The sequence below is a fragment of the Phocoena phocoena genome, chromosome 11, assembly GCF_963924675.1.
Source record: "Phocoena phocoena chromosome 11, mPhoPho1.1, whole genome shotgun sequence".
In the NCBI taxonomy this organism is placed as follows: Eukaryota; Metazoa; Chordata; class Mammalia; order Artiodactyla; family Phocoenidae; genus Phocoena; species Phocoena phocoena.
The window spans coordinates 7,233,437-7,251,502 of record NC_089229.1 but is presented as its reverse complement, the minus strand read 5'-3'; the positions used below and the strand labels follow the sequence as shown (position 1 = coordinate 7,251,502).

At 42.7% G+C, this 18,066-nt stretch overlaps 1 protein-coding gene across 1 annotated transcript in view; it reads left to right on the top strand.

Moving 5' to 3' along the window:
• The window catches only part of MEI1 (meiotic double-stranded break formation protein 1), a 67,313-nt gene that overhangs the window by 24,616 nt on the left and 24,631 nt on the right, over positions 1-18,066 (top strand). The window contains exons 16-20 of the mRNA XM_065886983.1: positions 538-598; positions 1,445-1,542; positions 4,501-4,669; positions 9,943-10,090; positions 16,018-16,293. Of these exons, the coding sequence (XP_065743055.1) occupies positions 538-598; positions 1,445-1,542; positions 4,501-4,669; positions 9,943-10,090; positions 16,018-16,293 (752 nt within the window). The remainder of the gene's footprint in view (positions 1-537; positions 599-1,444; positions 1,543-4,500; positions 4,670-9,942; positions 10,091-16,017; positions 16,294-18,066) is intronic.

Below are 18,066 nucleotides of genomic sequence, written 5' to 3'. Positions count from 1 at the left end.
TACTATGAAACTGAGGGATTAATTCCCTACCAGAAGCCCTGCAATAGAATAAGATTATCCCCAGCCCTGGAGCTGGTGTAGTGGGAGCTCTTGTCAAGAATACTGCTTTTACAGGGACCAAGGATGGACAGGACAGAGGTCAGTTTTGACAGAGAGCTGCATGGCAGGGCGGGGTAGTAGCGGCAACTAGGAGAGTCAGACAGTGCACGGTCCTGGGCCAGGGTCACCAGCTAATGTAGACTGTTCATCAGAAAGGAAGATGAACTTTTATTCAGTACCTACTCTGAGCTAAGTATTTGTTAGATCTTCTATATTCGTTTATTTTACTTAGTTTCACAACAACGTTTGAGGTATAGATATCAAAACTGAGTCTCAGAGAAGTTAAATAAGTGTTCCAGAGCCACATTTCTAGATAGTGATGGAGCAAATTTCAAACCTGGGTCTGTGTGACTCCAGAACTAGTACCACCCAGACTTGGGAGTCTCTGTAAAAAGTCTACTTTAAATTGCTCTCTGCTTTCTTCTCAATTCTCCCAAGCTGCCTCATCCTTCATACAACTGACCCTGGAACTGAAGGCCAGGTTCTGCAGCGGCCTGAGGTATGTATGGTCCCAAGGGGACAAGTGTCCTTCTTGACTGGACAAGTGGAAATTTCTGATTGGTGTGGTTTAGTCATAGGACCTTGGCGGGGATTGACACAGTGTGGGAATTGCTCAGCAGCTGATGGTACGAGCTGGATGGGCTCCTGTAGCTTTTACTTGTCTGGTTCTGATACGACTTTCATTCCATGTGATACTTGGATGGGCACCTGTAACATCAAAACTGGAAGGGCTCTTAGAGATCATTTATGTTTTATTTTATTTTATTTTTTAAATAAATTTATTTATTTTATTTTTGGCTGCGTTGGGTCTTCGTTGCTGCACGCGGGCTTTCTCTAGTTGCGGCGAGTGGGAGCTACTCTTCATTGCGGTGGGCGGGTTTCTCATGCGGTGGCTTCTCTTGTTGCGGAGCACAGGCTCTAGGTGTGTGGGCTTCACTAGTTGTGGCGCACAGGCTTAGTTGCTCCATGGCATGTGCGATCTTCCCGGGCCAGGACTCAAACCTGTGTCCCCTGCATTGGCAGGTGGATTCTTAACCACTGCGCCACCAGGGAAGCCCTATATGTTTTATTAAATTGGAGCTTAGTAGCCCTCCTTGATTTATTTTTTTCAGGAAATATTTAGTGAATGCCTATATGGGCCAAGTGCCTAAGTTACATCTGTGGGCAGCAGGTTCCATATTTACTTTTCACAGCTACCTCCAGACCTTCTCTACCAGGGCCATGGTTAGAACTTCACTGGGCTCTGGCACAAAGCAGTGGTGCCCCAGTACACGGCAGGGATAATGCTGTCCCAGCCGAAGTAGCAATGTACTCTCTTGTTCTGTCTTCCTCTTCTCCCACTAAGTCACTCAGCCCTAAACCAGGTGTGTTCCAGTTTCCTCTACTACATGTGCATCAACCTCCTCTCAGCTCCAGAGAAGACAGGACCACCTTCCCAAGAAGGTAAGATGCTGTAGTTTGACCACTCATGAGGTCTGTGGTGGTCTTTTAGAGTCTGGATGCCTTGCTGGTTGGCTGGGTAGTGAGTCAGTACAGTAATAAGAAACCTTTGCTTGAAGCTACCCAGAGGAACCATGGAATGGAATGATGGAACTGTAGGCTGCTTCCTAGGGAGGTGAGATAATAAATAAATCAGAAAACAGTGGAATCCAAGCCTCTGGGACCTTTAGACCTTAAGGGTTGAGAAGGACTCTAAAGCTCAACAAGTCCAGTTCCTCCCTGTGACCAACTTCTCTGCATTGTCCCTCACACCAGGCCTCTTGCTCTCTGCCTGTTACCCCCAGATACCTTTGCTCAAAATATCTTTTTTTTTTTAAACCTAATATGAGATTTTCCTAGTCTATGTTTTCATGCAGAAGTGTATTTGTTGTAGAAATGGGGAAATGGCGAGTACTCTAATGTTAAAGTTAGAAGGTACTTTATTTATTTATTTTTGGCTGTGTTGGGTCTTCGTTTCTGTGCGAGGGCTTTCTCTAGTTGTGGCAAGCGGGGCCACTCTTCATTGCGGTGCGCGGGCCTCTCACTATCGCAGCCTCTCTTGTTGCGGAGCACAGGCTCCAGACGCGCAGGCTCAGTAGTTGTGGCTCACGGGCCTAGTTGCTCCGTGGCATGTGGGATCTTCCCAGACCAGGGCTCGAACCCGTGTCCCCAGCATTAGCAGGCAGATGCTCAACCACTGCGCCACCAGGGAAGCCCTGCTCAAAATATCTTGAACAGCCTGTTTCATTTCTTCATTCCTTCATTCAAGAAATATTTCTTGAGCATCTACTATGTGCCAGACTCTATTCAAGGAGCTGGTATTAGGGATACAAAGCCCTGTTCTAATGGAGTGGGAGAGGCAGACAATAAACACATAGATATAATGTCAGGGGTGGATGAGTGCTATGAAAAAAAATAAAGCTAGGTGAAGGGATGGGGGTGATGGAAGGAGGAGGTACACATTAGGGTTTTCATGAGGAGGTGAGGAGGTAGCATGTTGGTGGAGGTCTGAGTGAGGTCAAGGAGTCCCATGCACCATCTAGGCAGGGGGAGCAGCAGATGCAGGGCTGAGAGCTGGAGGTTTTCCCTTTTGCTGAGTATTAGTTGAGCTTCTGCAGCATGTCAGGGAGGCCTAAGTGCAGCTGCGGATACAGTGATAATTACGATCTGTTCTCTGCCCTAAGGAGTTCCTCTATCCTAGACCTCTCCCTCTTGTTATAATATAAAACAGTTTAATCATTGTTTTATTCATTCATTCAACAAATACCGTGCCTTCTTTGTGGGTGACGTTTGCTGCTGGCTGTGTTTCCTCTTTTTACGTTTATGAAGATGTTGTCTTCTCCCTACAGACTTCCCAAACCGCTCTTTTCCCTTTGTCTTTCTCAGACACTATGCTGAGAGAGACAGCAGCACAGGTGAGCATTTTCATTCCTTCCAACATGGATTGGCTTCTAGTTCTCTCACTGTACCAGCCACTCCTCTCTGCTTGGTGTCCAGCTCTCTGCCTCCTATTCAGGTGTGGTCTGGCCTGCACAGAGAATGACATGATGACTTCCACCGTGGTGGCAGCCACATCACAACAGCCTCTAGTATTCACCAGCACCAGCCCCTGCTGCAGGCAGCTCCGTCTCTTGTTGGAATAGGAGGGGCCCCACTGTCTGCCCCCTCAGACCCTGAGATCTTGTCATATCTCAGAGCACCAGGAAGAGCAGCCAACCTTACTTACATGCAGACTGCTTCTTTCTTCTATATATGGATGTGCGAGGCTCAAGGATATTAGTTTTGTTATTATCACAGTGGTCATAGTGTGCTTTGGTAGAAAAGGCCCTAAGCTTAGAATTAGGAAACCTGACCTGACTCTGCTAGCACATCTCAGTGGGACATTCTCCATGTCACCTTAAACTTGCCTGTAGGCCCACTGCACTGGCAGGATGGACCCTTTCATTTGACCTCTAACTTGGCCCCCTGCTTGCAGTCTCTCATCCTCCAACCAGTCTTCACCAACTGCTACACGATCTATCCTTAACATCTCAACTACCCTGGCCTTCAGCCATTGTCTCCAAACATCAGTCTGTGGGGCATTGTCCGACAGTGATGGAGTTTTCTCTGGTCTATGGTGAAATTTGGAAAATAAGGGTAATGTAGTGAATTTTCCATAAAGGTGACTTTATTCAAAATTTAAGCTCTGAGGTCTTTTTCTTTCATATTCTTTTGGTAATCAAATGTTCTTTCTTTTAAGAAACAGAAGTTTCATAAGAAATTTAGGAATCTATTCTCAGGATAAAATCCATATTCTCTACTCATCATTCAAGGTCTTTCACAGTCTAGCTACAAATTACATCACACAGTCCCAAACCCCTAACACTCCACATCTATTCACTGAGGGGCCAGTCACACTGAACTCCTTCCTGCCCATTATACATGACTTCCTCTTATGCCTCCAGGCTGCTGAACTCCTTGCTTCCTGGCTCAGGGAGTCTCTTCCCTCCTTTCTCTGCCTGTTTTCTCTTCACCCTCCACAGTTCCCCCCTCTTTGAGCTTGCCCTCCCCGTCGCAGGTGGCATGAGTCACTCTCTCTTCCACGCTTGAACATGGCACTGATCACGTGTCCTGTAATTATCTGTCTCATTATCTGTTTTTTCCCACCAGCTGCCAGCTACTGGAGGTAGGGCCTATGTCTCACAACCTGGCCTAGAGTAGCCAATCAGTGGACATTGTCAAGTGAACGAATGTATCTATGTCCTTTCCACATGCTACCTTTTGTCTCTTCTGGTAGAGAGGAAGAAGAGACTGATTTCCTTTTATCTGGCGTGTATCCTTGCTGCCCTGTGCAGCACTCTGTATGTAGTGGACACCCATGTGCTCATTACCTGCTCTCCTGTGTCCTTTGTGTGATTTTTCTCCTGCTTGTTCTCTCCCCAGAACTCTCTGCAGTGTCTGAGCTTCTGCAGCATGGGCTGCCCCAGATAAGCAGCAGGAGCCCTGAAAGCCTTGCTTTCCTGTCGGATCGCCAGTATGTGGAGGGAGCCACTCGCCAGAGACAGTACTGCATCTTGCTCCTCTTCTACCTGGCCTACATTCACGAGGACAGGTCAGTGGTCAGAGCTGGTGGCTGACAGTTGGTTCTGGAACCTACATCTTTAGCCAAGTTCAGTTCAATAAATGTTTACAGAGGCATCCTCTCCAAGCCTGGTGCTGGGCACTGGGGACACAGAGATAAGTGAGAAATGGCTTATATTCCTCAGGGGCTCACATGTTGGAGAGGGGGTTAAGACAGGTGGGTAGTCTGTCTAGAGACAGAGGCCTAGAATGCTAATGAGAGTTCCTTGATATCCCTGAGGGTGTTGTTCACGCACCAAAAAAAAATGTCAGTGCCTTACTTTGGTTTTAAGAATTACTATACAATTTTTTAAAACTTAAAATCAAAAGACTATTTTCTGTTAAGCTTTTAAAAAATAATTTATTGAGGTAAAATTTACATAATTAAATTAACTGTTTTAAAGCGAACAATTTAGTGGCATTTAATACATTCACAGTGTTGTGCAACCACCATCTCTATCTAGTTCCAAAATATTTCCATCACTCCAAAGTAAAACCTCTTATCCATTAAGCAGTCACTACCCATTCCTTTTTCTGCTCAGCTCCTGGCAACCAACAGTCTGTGTTCTGTCTCTATGGATTTATCTATTCTGAACATTTCCTATAGATGTGGTCATACCGTTCGCACCTGGCTTCTTCCACTTAGCACAGTGTTTTCAAGATTCGTCCAGTGAGCATAATGTTTGTAGCATGCATTGGTACTTTATTCTTTTTTTTTTTTGGCTGAATAATATACCGTTGTATATATACACCACAATTTGTTTATTCCTTCATCCATGGCTGGACATTTGGGCTGTTTCCACCTTTTGGCTATTGTGAATAGTAATGCTGTGAATATGTGTATACATGTATTTGTTTGAGTACTTGTTTTTCTCTTCCTTTTCTGTATATACTAGGTGTAGAATTGAGGAGTCATATGGCAATACAATGTTTAACATTTTGAGGAACTTCCAAATTGTTTTCCAGAGTAGCTGCAATCCTACCAGCAATATTTGAGGGTTCCAGTTTCTCCATATCCTTGTTAACACTTGTTGTCCATCTTTTTGATTATAGCCAGCCTAGCGGTTATGAAGTGGTTTTTGCATTGTGGTTTTGATTAGCATTTCCCTAATGACTAATGATTTTGAACATCTTTTCATGTGCTTCTTGGCCATTTGCACGCCTTCTTTGGAGAAATTCAGATCTTTGACCCATTTTTTTAACTGAGTTGTAAGAGTTCTTTATATGTTCTAGATACAAGTCCCTTATTAGATATATGATTTGCAATTTTTTTCTCCCGTTCTGTTAGTTGTCTTTTAACTTTCTTGATGGTATCCTTTGAAGCACAGAGTTTTAAATTTTTATTAAATCTAATTTTAAAAATTTGGGGGTTGATGAAATATGTCTGTTTTTTCTGTTGTCATTTATGCTTTTGGTGTTGATTCTAAGAAAACATTTTCTAACCCAAAGTCATGAAGATTTACTCCTATATTTTCTTCTATAGTTATTTTCTTTCACAATTTTAGCTCTTACATGTAGGTTTATGATCCATTTTGAGTTAACTTTCATGATGGTGTTAGGTAGGGGTCCAACTTCTTTTTTTTTTTTTTTTTTGTGGTACGCGGGCCTCTCACTGCTGTGGCCTCTCCCGTTGCGGAGCACAGGCTCCGGACGCACAGGCTCAGTGGCCATGGCTCACGGGCCCAGCCTCTCCGCGGCATGTGGGATCTTCCCGGACCGGGGCACGAACCTGTGTCCCCTGCATTGGCAGGCGGACTCTCAACCACTGGGCCACCAGGGAAGCCCCCAACTTCTTTTTTTTAATGTGGCTTATACAGATGTTCCAGCGCCACTTGTTGAAAAGATTATTTTTCCCCCTCCTTTGAATTGTTTTGACACCCTCATTGAACATCACTTGACCCATGTGATAGTTTAAAAGTTTTTTTTGGGACTTCCCTGGTAGCACAGTGGTTAAGAACCTGCCTACCAATGCAGGGGACAGGGGTTCAAGCCCTGGACTGGAGAGCAACTAAGCCTGTGCGCCACAACTACTGGGTCTGCGCTCTAGAGCCCGTGAACCACAACTACTGAGCCTGTGCGCCACAACTTCTGAAGCCCGCGCACCTAGAGCCCCTGCTCCGCAACAAGAGAAGCCACAGCAATGAGAAGCCCATGCATCGCGACAAAGAGTAGCCCACACTCTCCACGACTAGAGAAAGCCCCTGCACAGCAACGAAGACCCAACGCAGCCAAAAATAAATAAATAAATAAATAAATAAATAAATAAATAAATATATATATATATATATATAAAGGTTTTTTTTAATTTTAAAACTCGTGCTTATTGTAAAAACTCAAGAAAAATGATTGGCTATAACGTTAAAATACTTCCCCATACACCTGCCAGAGTTAACTACTATTGGGTACCCTCCATAAACTCTTCTGTGTGTTAAAAAACACGAATATAGGAACTTCCCTGGTGGCACATGGTAAGAATCCACCTGCCAGTGCGGGGGACGCGGGTTCAAGCCCCGGTCCGGGAAGATCCCTCGTGCCGCGGAGCAACCGAGCCCGTGCGCCACAGCTACCAAGCCTGCGCTCTGGAGCCCGCGAGCCACAACTACTGAAGTCCGCGCGCCTAGAGCTCGTGCCCTGCAACAAGAGAAGCCACTGCAATGAGAAGCCCGCGCATCGCAATGAAGAGTAGCCCCCGCTCGCCACAACTAGGGAATGCAACGAAGACCCAACGGAGCCAAAAATAATAATAAAACAAAACAAAACAAAAAACACACAAATATACTTTTTTTTTTTAATATACAGAATGGGATATAATACAAGGTCTTCAACTTGCTTTTTAACTTAACAGTATATCTTGGACATCTTTCCATGCTACTATATGTATTAATAGGTCTACCTTATTCTTTTGGTAGCATAATATTTATATTATGGCTATTATCCATTTTCTTTTTAGTTTTTAAATAAACATTTTATTTTGGAGTAATTTTAGATTTACAGAAAAGTTACTCTTCACCCATTTTCTCCTAATACATAACTGTGGTACATTTATACAACTAAGACAGTAACATTGGCACATTACTATTTTTTCCAAATTTTAAATTGTAAAATACACAAACATAAAATTTACCATCTTAACTATTTTTACAGTACAGTTCAGTAGTATTAAATACATTCATAATATTGTGCTACCATTACCACTGTCCATCTCCAGCACTCTTCATTTTGCAAAACTGAGACTCTATACCCATTAAATAGTTAAGTCCATTCCCCCCTGCCCCCAGCCCCTGCAACCACCATTTTACTTTCTGCTCCTATGATTTTGACTATGCTAAGTACTAATTATACTGGAATCATACAGTATTTGTCTTTTTGTGACTGGCTTATTTCACTTAGCATGTCTTAAGGTTCATCCAAGCTGTAGCATATGTCATAATTTCCCTCCTTTTTTGCACCAAATAATATTCCATTGTACATGTATATACCACATTTTGCTTATCCATTCATCTGTCGATAGAGACTTGGGTTGCTTCCTTTTATTATATATTGTCAATAATGCTGCTGTGAACGTAGGTATACAAATATCTCCTTGAGTCCCTGCTTTCGATTATTTTGAGTATATACCTAGAAGTGGAATTGCTAGATCATCTGGTCGTTCTATTTTTAATTTTTTGAGGAGATGTCATACTGTTTTCCACAGTGGCTATACCATTTTACAGTCCCACCAGCAGTGCACAAGGGTTCCAATTTCTCCACATCCTCTCCAACACTTATTTTTGTTTTGATAGTAGCCATCCTAATGGATATGAGGTTGTTATCTCATAGTTTTGATTTGTGTTTCCCTAATGATTAGTGATGTTGAGCATCTTTTCATGTGCTTATTGGCCATTTGTATATCTTCTTTGGAGAAATGTCTATTCAAATCTTTTCTCCATTTTTTTAATCAGATTGTTTCAACTTTTTTGTTGTTGAGTTTTAGGAGTTCTCTATGTATTCTGGATATTAATTCCTTATTAGATATATGATTTACAAATAATTTCTCCCATTCTGTGGGTTGCCTTTTTACTCTGTTGGTAGTCTTTTTTTTTTTTTTTGCGGTACGCAGGCCTCTCACTGTTGTGGCCTCTACCGTTGCGGAGCACAGGCTCCAGACGCGCAGGCTCAGCGGCCATGGCTCACGGGCCCAGCCGCTTTGCTGCATGTGGGATCTTCCCGGACCGGGGCACGAACCCGTGACCCCTGCATCGGCAGGCGGACTCTCAACCACTGCGCCACCAGGGAAGCCCTGTTGGTAGTCTTTTGATGCACAAAATTTTTAAACTTTCATAAAGTCCAGTTTGTTTATTTTTTCTTTTATTGCCTATGCCGTTGTTGTCATAACCAAGAATTCATTGCCAAATTCAATGTCAAGAAAGTTTTGCCTTATGTTTTTTTCTAAAAATTTTATAGTTTTAGGTCTTAAGTGTGGATCCATTTGGGGTTAATTTTTTTTTAATATCATGTTAGGTAAGAGTCTAACTTCATTCTGTTGCGTGTGGAAATCTGGTTTTCCCAGCACCATTTGTTGAAAAGACTGTCCTTTCCCCATTGAATGGTCTTGGCACCCTTGTTGAAAATCATTTGATGATATATGTGAAGGTACAATACTATTAACTAAGCTTTATTCAGATTTCACCAATTCTTCCTCTATTGTCCCTTTTCTGTTCTAGGACACAATCCAGGATACTGCATTGCATTTAGTATTACCTATTTAAAAATGTTTAATTTTGGAGGGTCTTAATCTGATAGGTGAGACATAGGGTAGAAAATTTAAAAGATATAAGAGGGTTTATAGTGAAGTCAGTTTCCTCCTCATCCCCATCTCCCTTGCATGTACAAGTATAGACGTCTCCCTCCCCCAGAAAGTAGCCCATTGAACACAGAAATGTTTAATGATAAATACGAGAAGGGTGGACTGGCTGCCAAAGCAGGGCCTCCTGAACCCCAGAAGCAGCATCCTTCTCTTTAACACTGCCGGTCCAGCTGCCTGATGCTTTACCTTCTAGATGTGGGTGAGGAGTCTCTGGTCTCTAATAGAGCCTTGCACAAAGCACAGAACTATGTACTATGCATGTGTGACGATGCTTTGTTAAATATATACAACACACTCTTTGTGCAAGTTGTCATTAGAATGTGGACATGCTGGGACAGAAGGACAGTGGCTGAGGGAGGATGTAGCAGGGCAGGACAGCCATCTCTGCCTTTTTCACTCAGACTCTCCTTGGTTGACAGGTTTGTCTCAGAAGCGGAGTTATTCATGGCTGTGCGAAGCTTCCTCCTGTCTCTGCAGGACCAGGGTGAATGCCCTCCACTGGTGGTCTTCAGAGCTTCCATCTATCTACTTGCAATCTGCCAGGACAAAGACGGTGTGCTAGATGAGGTATGGACCAAAGTGCCTGGGGCTTTTCTTCCTCCTCTTGCACCTCTTCACATCATGGTTCCTTGGGAGACTATGATGATGTATATATAGAGAAGGTGGGTGGCAGAGAGAGAGTGTGTGTTGGGGGAGTGGGGGAAGATAGAGTGCTGATATATACATAGCCCTTGTAACTTAGCCAATTCTCTCAACAGTACTGGGAGGCAGAGATTATTATTTCCATTTTATAGATAAGAAAATCAAGACTTAGGTTAAAGTATTGATAACTTTTGCTAGGTAACACAGTTAATTGATGGCGTGACCAGGACTCCAGCTCAGACTTGACCAACTTCCAAGGCTCTTTTCTTAGTACCACCTCTGGTTTATGCAGGAGGAAAGAGGTGTGGGGTGTCTCCAGGTAACAGTTTATCAAACAAAGTGTGTTGCCGGCACCCAGATCATCATTGTTAACCAGGCTGGTCTTGGATTGCTTTGAAGGTGGTTATATGTTACAGGTTTTCTCTCTCTAGCTTCTTTATAAACTCTCAGGGGTGGAGGACTATGTCTGATTCATCACTGGATCTGTCACCTTTTCCACTGAAAATTGCTTTTATTCCTTAGATGTGGACTCTTCAGCCTCAAATTAAGGACTCTCTTCCTTCAATGACTATAAAAAAAATTACTATTGGGGCAAATGTGACATGAGCAGACCTGGTTTAATTTGAATGGAATCAGGAAGGTATAGTAGAAGTGCAAGTGTTCTCAAGTAAGACAGATGTAGGTATATAATGTCCCATTGTCTCTCTTTTTGTGGTATTAGCAGCCATTGGTGATCATTCCCTAGATCCTTTAATTCATTAGGGATTGCAAAATATAATATCCTAATTCTGTCATTCTCTCTTTGTTTATTAACTGGACTATTTGTATAAAAAGAAACTTCTCTCACCAACTATTCAGTTACTCTGAATGGTAGATTGTATAGGAAGCATAGAGTGAATGTTTGATTCTTTCCCTTTAATTACCAGTTTTCAAAAAAAATGAGTTCGTTGCCTAGCACTCTCTAAAAGTGACCAAAGAGATTTTTTTAGTATCATTATGAGCTCATCGATTTAAAAATATTTGATGGTTTCAATCCATTATATTATCCTTTTGAGGATCAAATTGTCCTATCTTTGGCCAGTGGGAGCCTATTCAAGATTGCTCCTAAGTCCTTTTGACACAACCTTAGTGATCTTTGACACAGAGTTTGAGTTTTCTTTTTTTAAAAATAAATTTATTTATTTATTAATTTTTTATTTTTGGCTGCTGCACGTGGACTCTCTCTAGTTGCTGCGAGTGGGGGCTACTCTTTATTGTGGTGCGTGGGCTTCTCGTTGCAGTGCTTCTCTTGCTGCTGAGCATGGCCTCTAGGTGCGCTGGCTTCAGTAGTTGTGGCACGTGGGCTCTGGAGTGCAGACTCAGTAGTTGTGGTGCACAGGCTTAGTTGCTCCATGGCATGTGGGATCTTCCCGGAACAGGGCTCGAACCCGTGTCCCCTGCATTGGCAGGCAGATTCTTAACCACTGCACCACCAGGGAAGCCTGAGTTTGAGTTTCCTAGTATCACAAGATGCTTCAGGCATTCCTGCTCTCCCATCCTGTCTTGATCCTACCCAGTTAGGCTTTCACTCTTACCATATCCCTGAAAATGCACTTGTCAAAGTCACCAACAACAGATACATGGCTAAAGGCAATAGTCAGTATTTTAGTCATCATCTTGCTTGACCTATCAACAACATCTCTTTTCTTTGAAACACTGCTTTTCCTTGGCATCTAGAATACCGGGTATTCCTAGTTTTCCTCCTACTTCTCTGGCAGTTATGTCTCAGTGTCTTTTGCTGATTCTCTTCTATCGCCTTGACCTCTAAATGTTGTAGTACCTCAAGGCTCAGTCTGTGACTGCTTTTCTTTTTTCTCTAAATTTACTGCTTTGATGATCTCATACAGTCTCATGGTTTAATTCATGGCTGGATTAAACAAGATCACTCTGGCCACTAGGACAATATAACAGAGGAGTACAAGGGTGAGGATGCAGAAACCAGTTAGGAGGCTACAGCAATAATGTAGGCAAGAGATAGTGGAGTAGGTGGTGAAAATTGTCAGCTTCTGGATATATTTTGAAGTTGGTGCCATAGGATCTCTTGATGGACCAGTGTGAAGTATGAGAATAAGAGAAAATAAAAGGATGTTTTCAAAGATTTTGGTTCTCATGAGGGTCAAAGAATTGTTGAATTGAAATACTAGAGGGAGTGAGCTGGAAAGATAGGAGGGGTGGTGGTAAAATGGGATGCTTGAAATTGGGATTATTTGGGAGGGTGCAGTTCTTTGTAATGACAAGGTCTGGATACATGACCGTGGGAATGAATGGCTGAGGCAGGTAAAGGAGATTAGAAGGAGGAAGTAAGAGAATTTAGAGGCCAAGGTTTTCAAACTAGGGAAGTGGGAGTGAAAATAGCCCCCCTTGAGAGACTGTAGGCAAAAGAGGTTTTTGGCAGAGAATCAAAGCAGCAAGGTGAAGGGAATATTCAAAGAGGTACAGGACATAGGGAATTTGCTGATAACTGTGAGTGAGTTCTAGAGGGCACATGGAAGGGTTGTGGAGCTGTGTAAGAGTGGGAGATGGGATTTAAAGAGGGCATGTCCTGAGCCATATGGGGGTGACCTGAAATTTCTGGGCTTTCTGAGGTGACTGACGTAAACGGGGGAAAAGGACACAATAGGAATAGTCCTGATGGCTTCAAGACTAATAATCGTGGCAAGATTGGTTCTTGGGGGCCCTCTCTTCCCATCTACCAGTGGGTGTGGAGACTTAGAAGGTAGTTTATGGAGGAGCTCCAGATTTCCCCTCTTAGGTGTGAATCCATAAATGATATATAACATTGTTTTGCATTTAAAAAATTCTTATATAAATATATAAATGGCAATATACAGTCACAACTTGTTTTTTTTCACTTCATTTTTGTTTTTCTATTTTTATTTATTTATCCAGGTTTTTAAAAAAATTGTGGTAAAATACACAAACATAAAATTTACTATCTTAACCATTTTTAGTGCACAGTAATGGTATTGTGTACATTAATATTGTTGTGCAACCATCTCACCACCATCTATCTCCAGAAATCTTTTCATCTTGCAAAACTGAAACTCTATACCCATTAAACAATAACTCCCCTATATGCATTGACCACTTATCATGTGCCAGGTGCCATGTGGGTCCCTGTCAGGGTTGAGGTGAATCAAACAAACTCCCTGCCCTCAGGGAGCACCAGTTTGGCAAGAGAGACAAAAAGATCTCCGACAAGGCAGGGAACAGCTGCACTGCTCCCTGGAGCTGGAGGACCACTGAGAGCTACGAAAGCACAAGGGGCAAGAGGTTGTGTCCGATTGTGGCATCAGAGAGGCTTCGTGGAAGAGATGGAGGTAGTGAAGGGAGAACTTTCAGGCTGAGAGTAGAGTAAGATTTAAGATACAGAAGTGGGGAGTTACCCAGTCTATCCATTCAAGGAAAGAAGCCTAGTTTAGTGTGGCTTGGCTAGGTCACGTGGGAGAAGGAGTGGAAAGAAGCTGGGAGGTAGACCTAAGTCTTTAATAACATGCTCGAAAAGAAATTAAGAAAATAATTCCATTTACAGTAGCATTAAGAAATTAAATATATAGGAATAAATTTAACAAAAGAAGTGCAAGGACTTGATCACTGAAACTCACAAAACATTATTGAAAGAATTTAAAGAATACATAACTAAATAGAAAGACAACCTGTGTTCATGAATCAGAAGACTTAATGGCCAGTTATAAGATAAATAAGTGCTAGGGATGTAATGTACATCATGATGACTACAGCTAACAATGTTGTTTTGTATATTTGAAAGTTGCTAAGAAAGTAGATCTTAAAAGTTTTCATCACAAGGAAAAAACTTTTGTAATTATGTGAGGTGATGGATGTTGACTAAACTTATTGTGGTAATCATTTCACAATATATACATTTATCAGATCATTATGTTATACTCCTTAAACTTATACAATGTTATACATCAATTATATCTCAATAAAATTAGGAAAAAAGAAGACAATAGTGTTCAAATGGCAGTACTCCCCAAATTGATCTATAGATTCAACATAATCTTGATCAAAATTCCTGTTGCCTTCTTTTTTTTTTTTAAGATTTAATTTTATTCATTTTTGGCTGCGTTGGGTCTTCGTTGCTGCACACAGGACTTCTCTAGTTGCAGCAGGCGGATTCTTATCCACTGCGCCACCAGGAGAGTCCCTGCCTTCTCTTTTTTTGTCCAGAAATAGACAAGTTGATCCTAAAATTTATATGGAAATGCAAGGGACCCAAAATAGCCAAAACAATCTTGAAAAAGAAGCACAGGGCTTTCCTTGTGGTGCAGTAGTTAAGAATCCGCCTGCCAATGCAGGGTACACGGGTTTGAGCCCTGGTCTGGGAAGATCCTACATGCCACAGAGCATCTAAGCCCGTGCGCCACAACTACTGAGCCTGCACTCTAGAGCCCGTGCGCCACAACTGGTGAGCCCGCGTGCCACAACTACTGAAGCCCGTGCACCTAGAGCCCATGCTCCATGACAAGAGAAGCCACTGCAGTGAGAAGCCCGTGCACCGCAACGAGGAGTAGCCCCCACTTGCCGCAACTAGAGAAAGCCCGCATGTAGCAACAAAGACCCAACACAGCCAAAAAAATTAATAAATTAAAAAAAAAAGCACAAGGTTGGAGGGCTCACACTTCTTAATTTAAACTTACTACAAAAATAGAGTAATCAAGACAGTGTGGTTCTGGTATATGTCTAGCATAGACAATCAGATCAATGGAATAGAACTAAGAGTCCAAAAATAAACCCATATTTTATTTTATTTTTATTTTTTTTTGCGGTACGCGGGCCTCTCACTGTTGTGGCCTCTCCCGTTGCGGAGCACAGGCTCCGGATGCGGAGGCTCAGCGGCCATGGCTCACGGGCCCAGCCGCTCCGCGGCATGTGGGATCTTCCTGGACCAGGGCACGAACCCGTGTCCCCTGCATCAGCAGGCGGACTCTCAACCACTGCGCCACCAGGGAAGCTGAAACCCATATATTTTTAAAAGGATGCCAAGACAATTCAGTGGGGAAAGAACAGCCTTTTTAATAAATGGTGTTGGGACAGCTGGATATCCACAAGCAACAGAATGAAGTTGGACCCTTACCTCATACCGTACACAAAAAATAAATCAAAATAGATCAAAGACCCAAATGAAGAGTGAAAACTATAAACTATAAAATTCTTAAAATAGCATGTTAAGGAATTTGAGCTTTGTAATATGTACAATGGGAAGAGATAGGTTTTTGAGGGTTAATAAATGATTCAGAACACCTGCCCTTTGCTTTCTCTGTGCCAGGTCTTATGCCAAGTGCACAGATCAATCTGTCACAGTCCCTGCCCTCAAGCATCTCAAGTCTAGTGTGGGAGGTAGACAAGTACACGCTGACAATTATGGTACACTGTGATATCATTATAGAGCTGGGTTTCTCAGCCATGGCACTATTAACATTTTGCACAGTATAACTCTTTTCTGTGGGAGGCTGTCCTGTGCATTGTAGGATATTTAGTGGGATCCTGCTCTCTCCTACTGGATGCCAGTAGCACTCTCCCAATCAAGACAATCAGAAATGTCTGTAAACATTTTAAAATGTCCCCTGAGGAGCAAAATCACCCCCAGTTGAGGACCACTGTTATAAGGTAAGCACAGTGAGGTTTTCTTTTCTCTAGAGGGTGCTGGGATGAGCCAGTGTAGATATCCTGGAGCACTGAGAAGCCAGTACATTTTTCCCGCTATGTCTTGGCTGTCTGTGTTTGTTGGGGATTGGAGTCTCTTGAGTCCTCTGCAAGGTGTATTTAGCCCCTTTCTTCTTTGCCTTCAGGCTGTGGTTGGTGCCATCAGAAAATTACTAGAGGGCATCCCGGACCTGCACCTAGTGTACACCCACCACCCCCTCCTGCTCAGGTTATTCCTGTTGTATCCAGAGCTGATGAGTAGGTTTGGGCACCGTGTACTGGAACTTTGGTTCTCCTGGGAAGAGAGCATCTGTGAGGAGCTGGATGATGTCGCCTCTGCTGGGCAGCCCACCCTTCCCGCCAGCTTAGCAGCCCTGTTTCATGTGCTCAGAAGCAGCCCCAGCACCCTGCTCATTTTGCTGGTAGGTGACCACTTGCTCATTTCTACATTCAGAGATGGTGGGCCCTCTCTCTCTGGGAGCTGGTTTATTGAGGTCAGGAAGCACCCGCAGCTGCTTCTGCCTGCCTCTGGACTTATCACTGTTTCCATGTGAGTAGGAGGTGCTTTCGGCTGGCAGGTGCCTGGTTTCTGTAAGTCTATACCCTTTCTGAAGTCTGATGGAGGTCTGCTCACTGAGAGATATATGCCTCTCTAATCCCCAGGGGATATACCTATGAAATGCTGACCTCAGTCACCATTCCCTCTCGCCTCCCTGTCTTCTCTTAAGCATATTCTGTTAACAAGGGTTTGATGTCATAGGGGACCCCTGGGGCACGTAGATGAAGATGTCTGATAGCAGAGGGACTCGGCCTCTTTTCTACCATAACTCTCAGGATAATGTTACATGTGCAACACCCTCCCTTAGGCATACCCAGAATTTTTTTGTCATGAGTTTATTGCATATTCCATTGCTTTTTTTATGAAGTAAGACATTCCTATAATTTCTGTCAGGTACATCAGTTAGATAAGTAAGCCGCCTGCTGTCTGTAGTTTCTAACACACTGACTTTAATTCCATCTTTTTTTCCTCATTATTATAGAGATGACTCCTATAATTTATATATATATATATTAAAAAGGAAATTATTTACACATTTGACGATTTGTATTTAGTGACCAGTTACTAGTTTTAGGTCCCAAACTGAGCACACTAGCATATGAGACACTCTTTTTAGAACCCCTGCCTTCAATGCCAGTTACTTGGCTCCCCACCCCTTAGTCCTGGAAGAATGACATAGCCCTTTAGAGAAGAGTGGGTGTTCCTTTGATATTCTTATCATCAACAAACACGATTCCCTGACTTTATTGGAGTGACTGTGGTGGAAATAACACCTGCATATTGTATATCTCACATCCTTAGGTACCTACATCTGTCTGTATTCACATTCTCATGTACACACTCCCCACACAGACTTAAATCTTCACCTTTTTCCCTAAGATCTGTCATCTTGTGAAATCGCACACGTGTTGGCTTGATAGGGGCCACATTCATGCGTTGGCTCAAATTCTTCCTTGGAGGAGGAAGAAAAGAGAAGAAGGAACGGGTTAAAAATAAACCATTAGTGCATAGGGAAAGAAGAAAAGATGGGATGCCGGGCAGAGTAGCAATGGACAGAGCTAAGATACTGGATTTTCTTTGCCAGGTAATGTATTCAGGGTCAATTCCTCACACATAACAGGTACTTATAAATCTTTGCTGACCTACTGAGTTAGGGGTCTGGACAGATCTAAGTCTCTCAAAAAAGAAAAATTCAGATCTTCTGAGAAAGATACTAATCATGGTATCTTATTTTTTTCTTTTTAAACAGATGAAGAAATAGTTTTAGAGAGATTCGTCCAAGGTCACAAGAGCTGAGATTAAAACCCAGATTTTGACTCCCTAATGTTCTTTCTAGTAAACTCAGCTAAATTCAGTGTTTCATCTAATGGGAGAGCTGTTTGAGCACTAGGGATATAGGGATGAATTTCACCTAGTCCCTGCCGCATGGGCCAGTGAGAGACTCAGACACAACAAACCACTAACAACTGGAAGATGGCTTCTCTGAGCTTCGGTTTCCTCACATGCATAAGGGAGATAACATGGGGATAAATGAAAGAATGTATAGGAACACTTGTGATATGCTATACACGGTAGACTATCATTCACTGATTATTGACTGACTCTGAACCAGATAAAGAATGTTAGTCTCACAGAG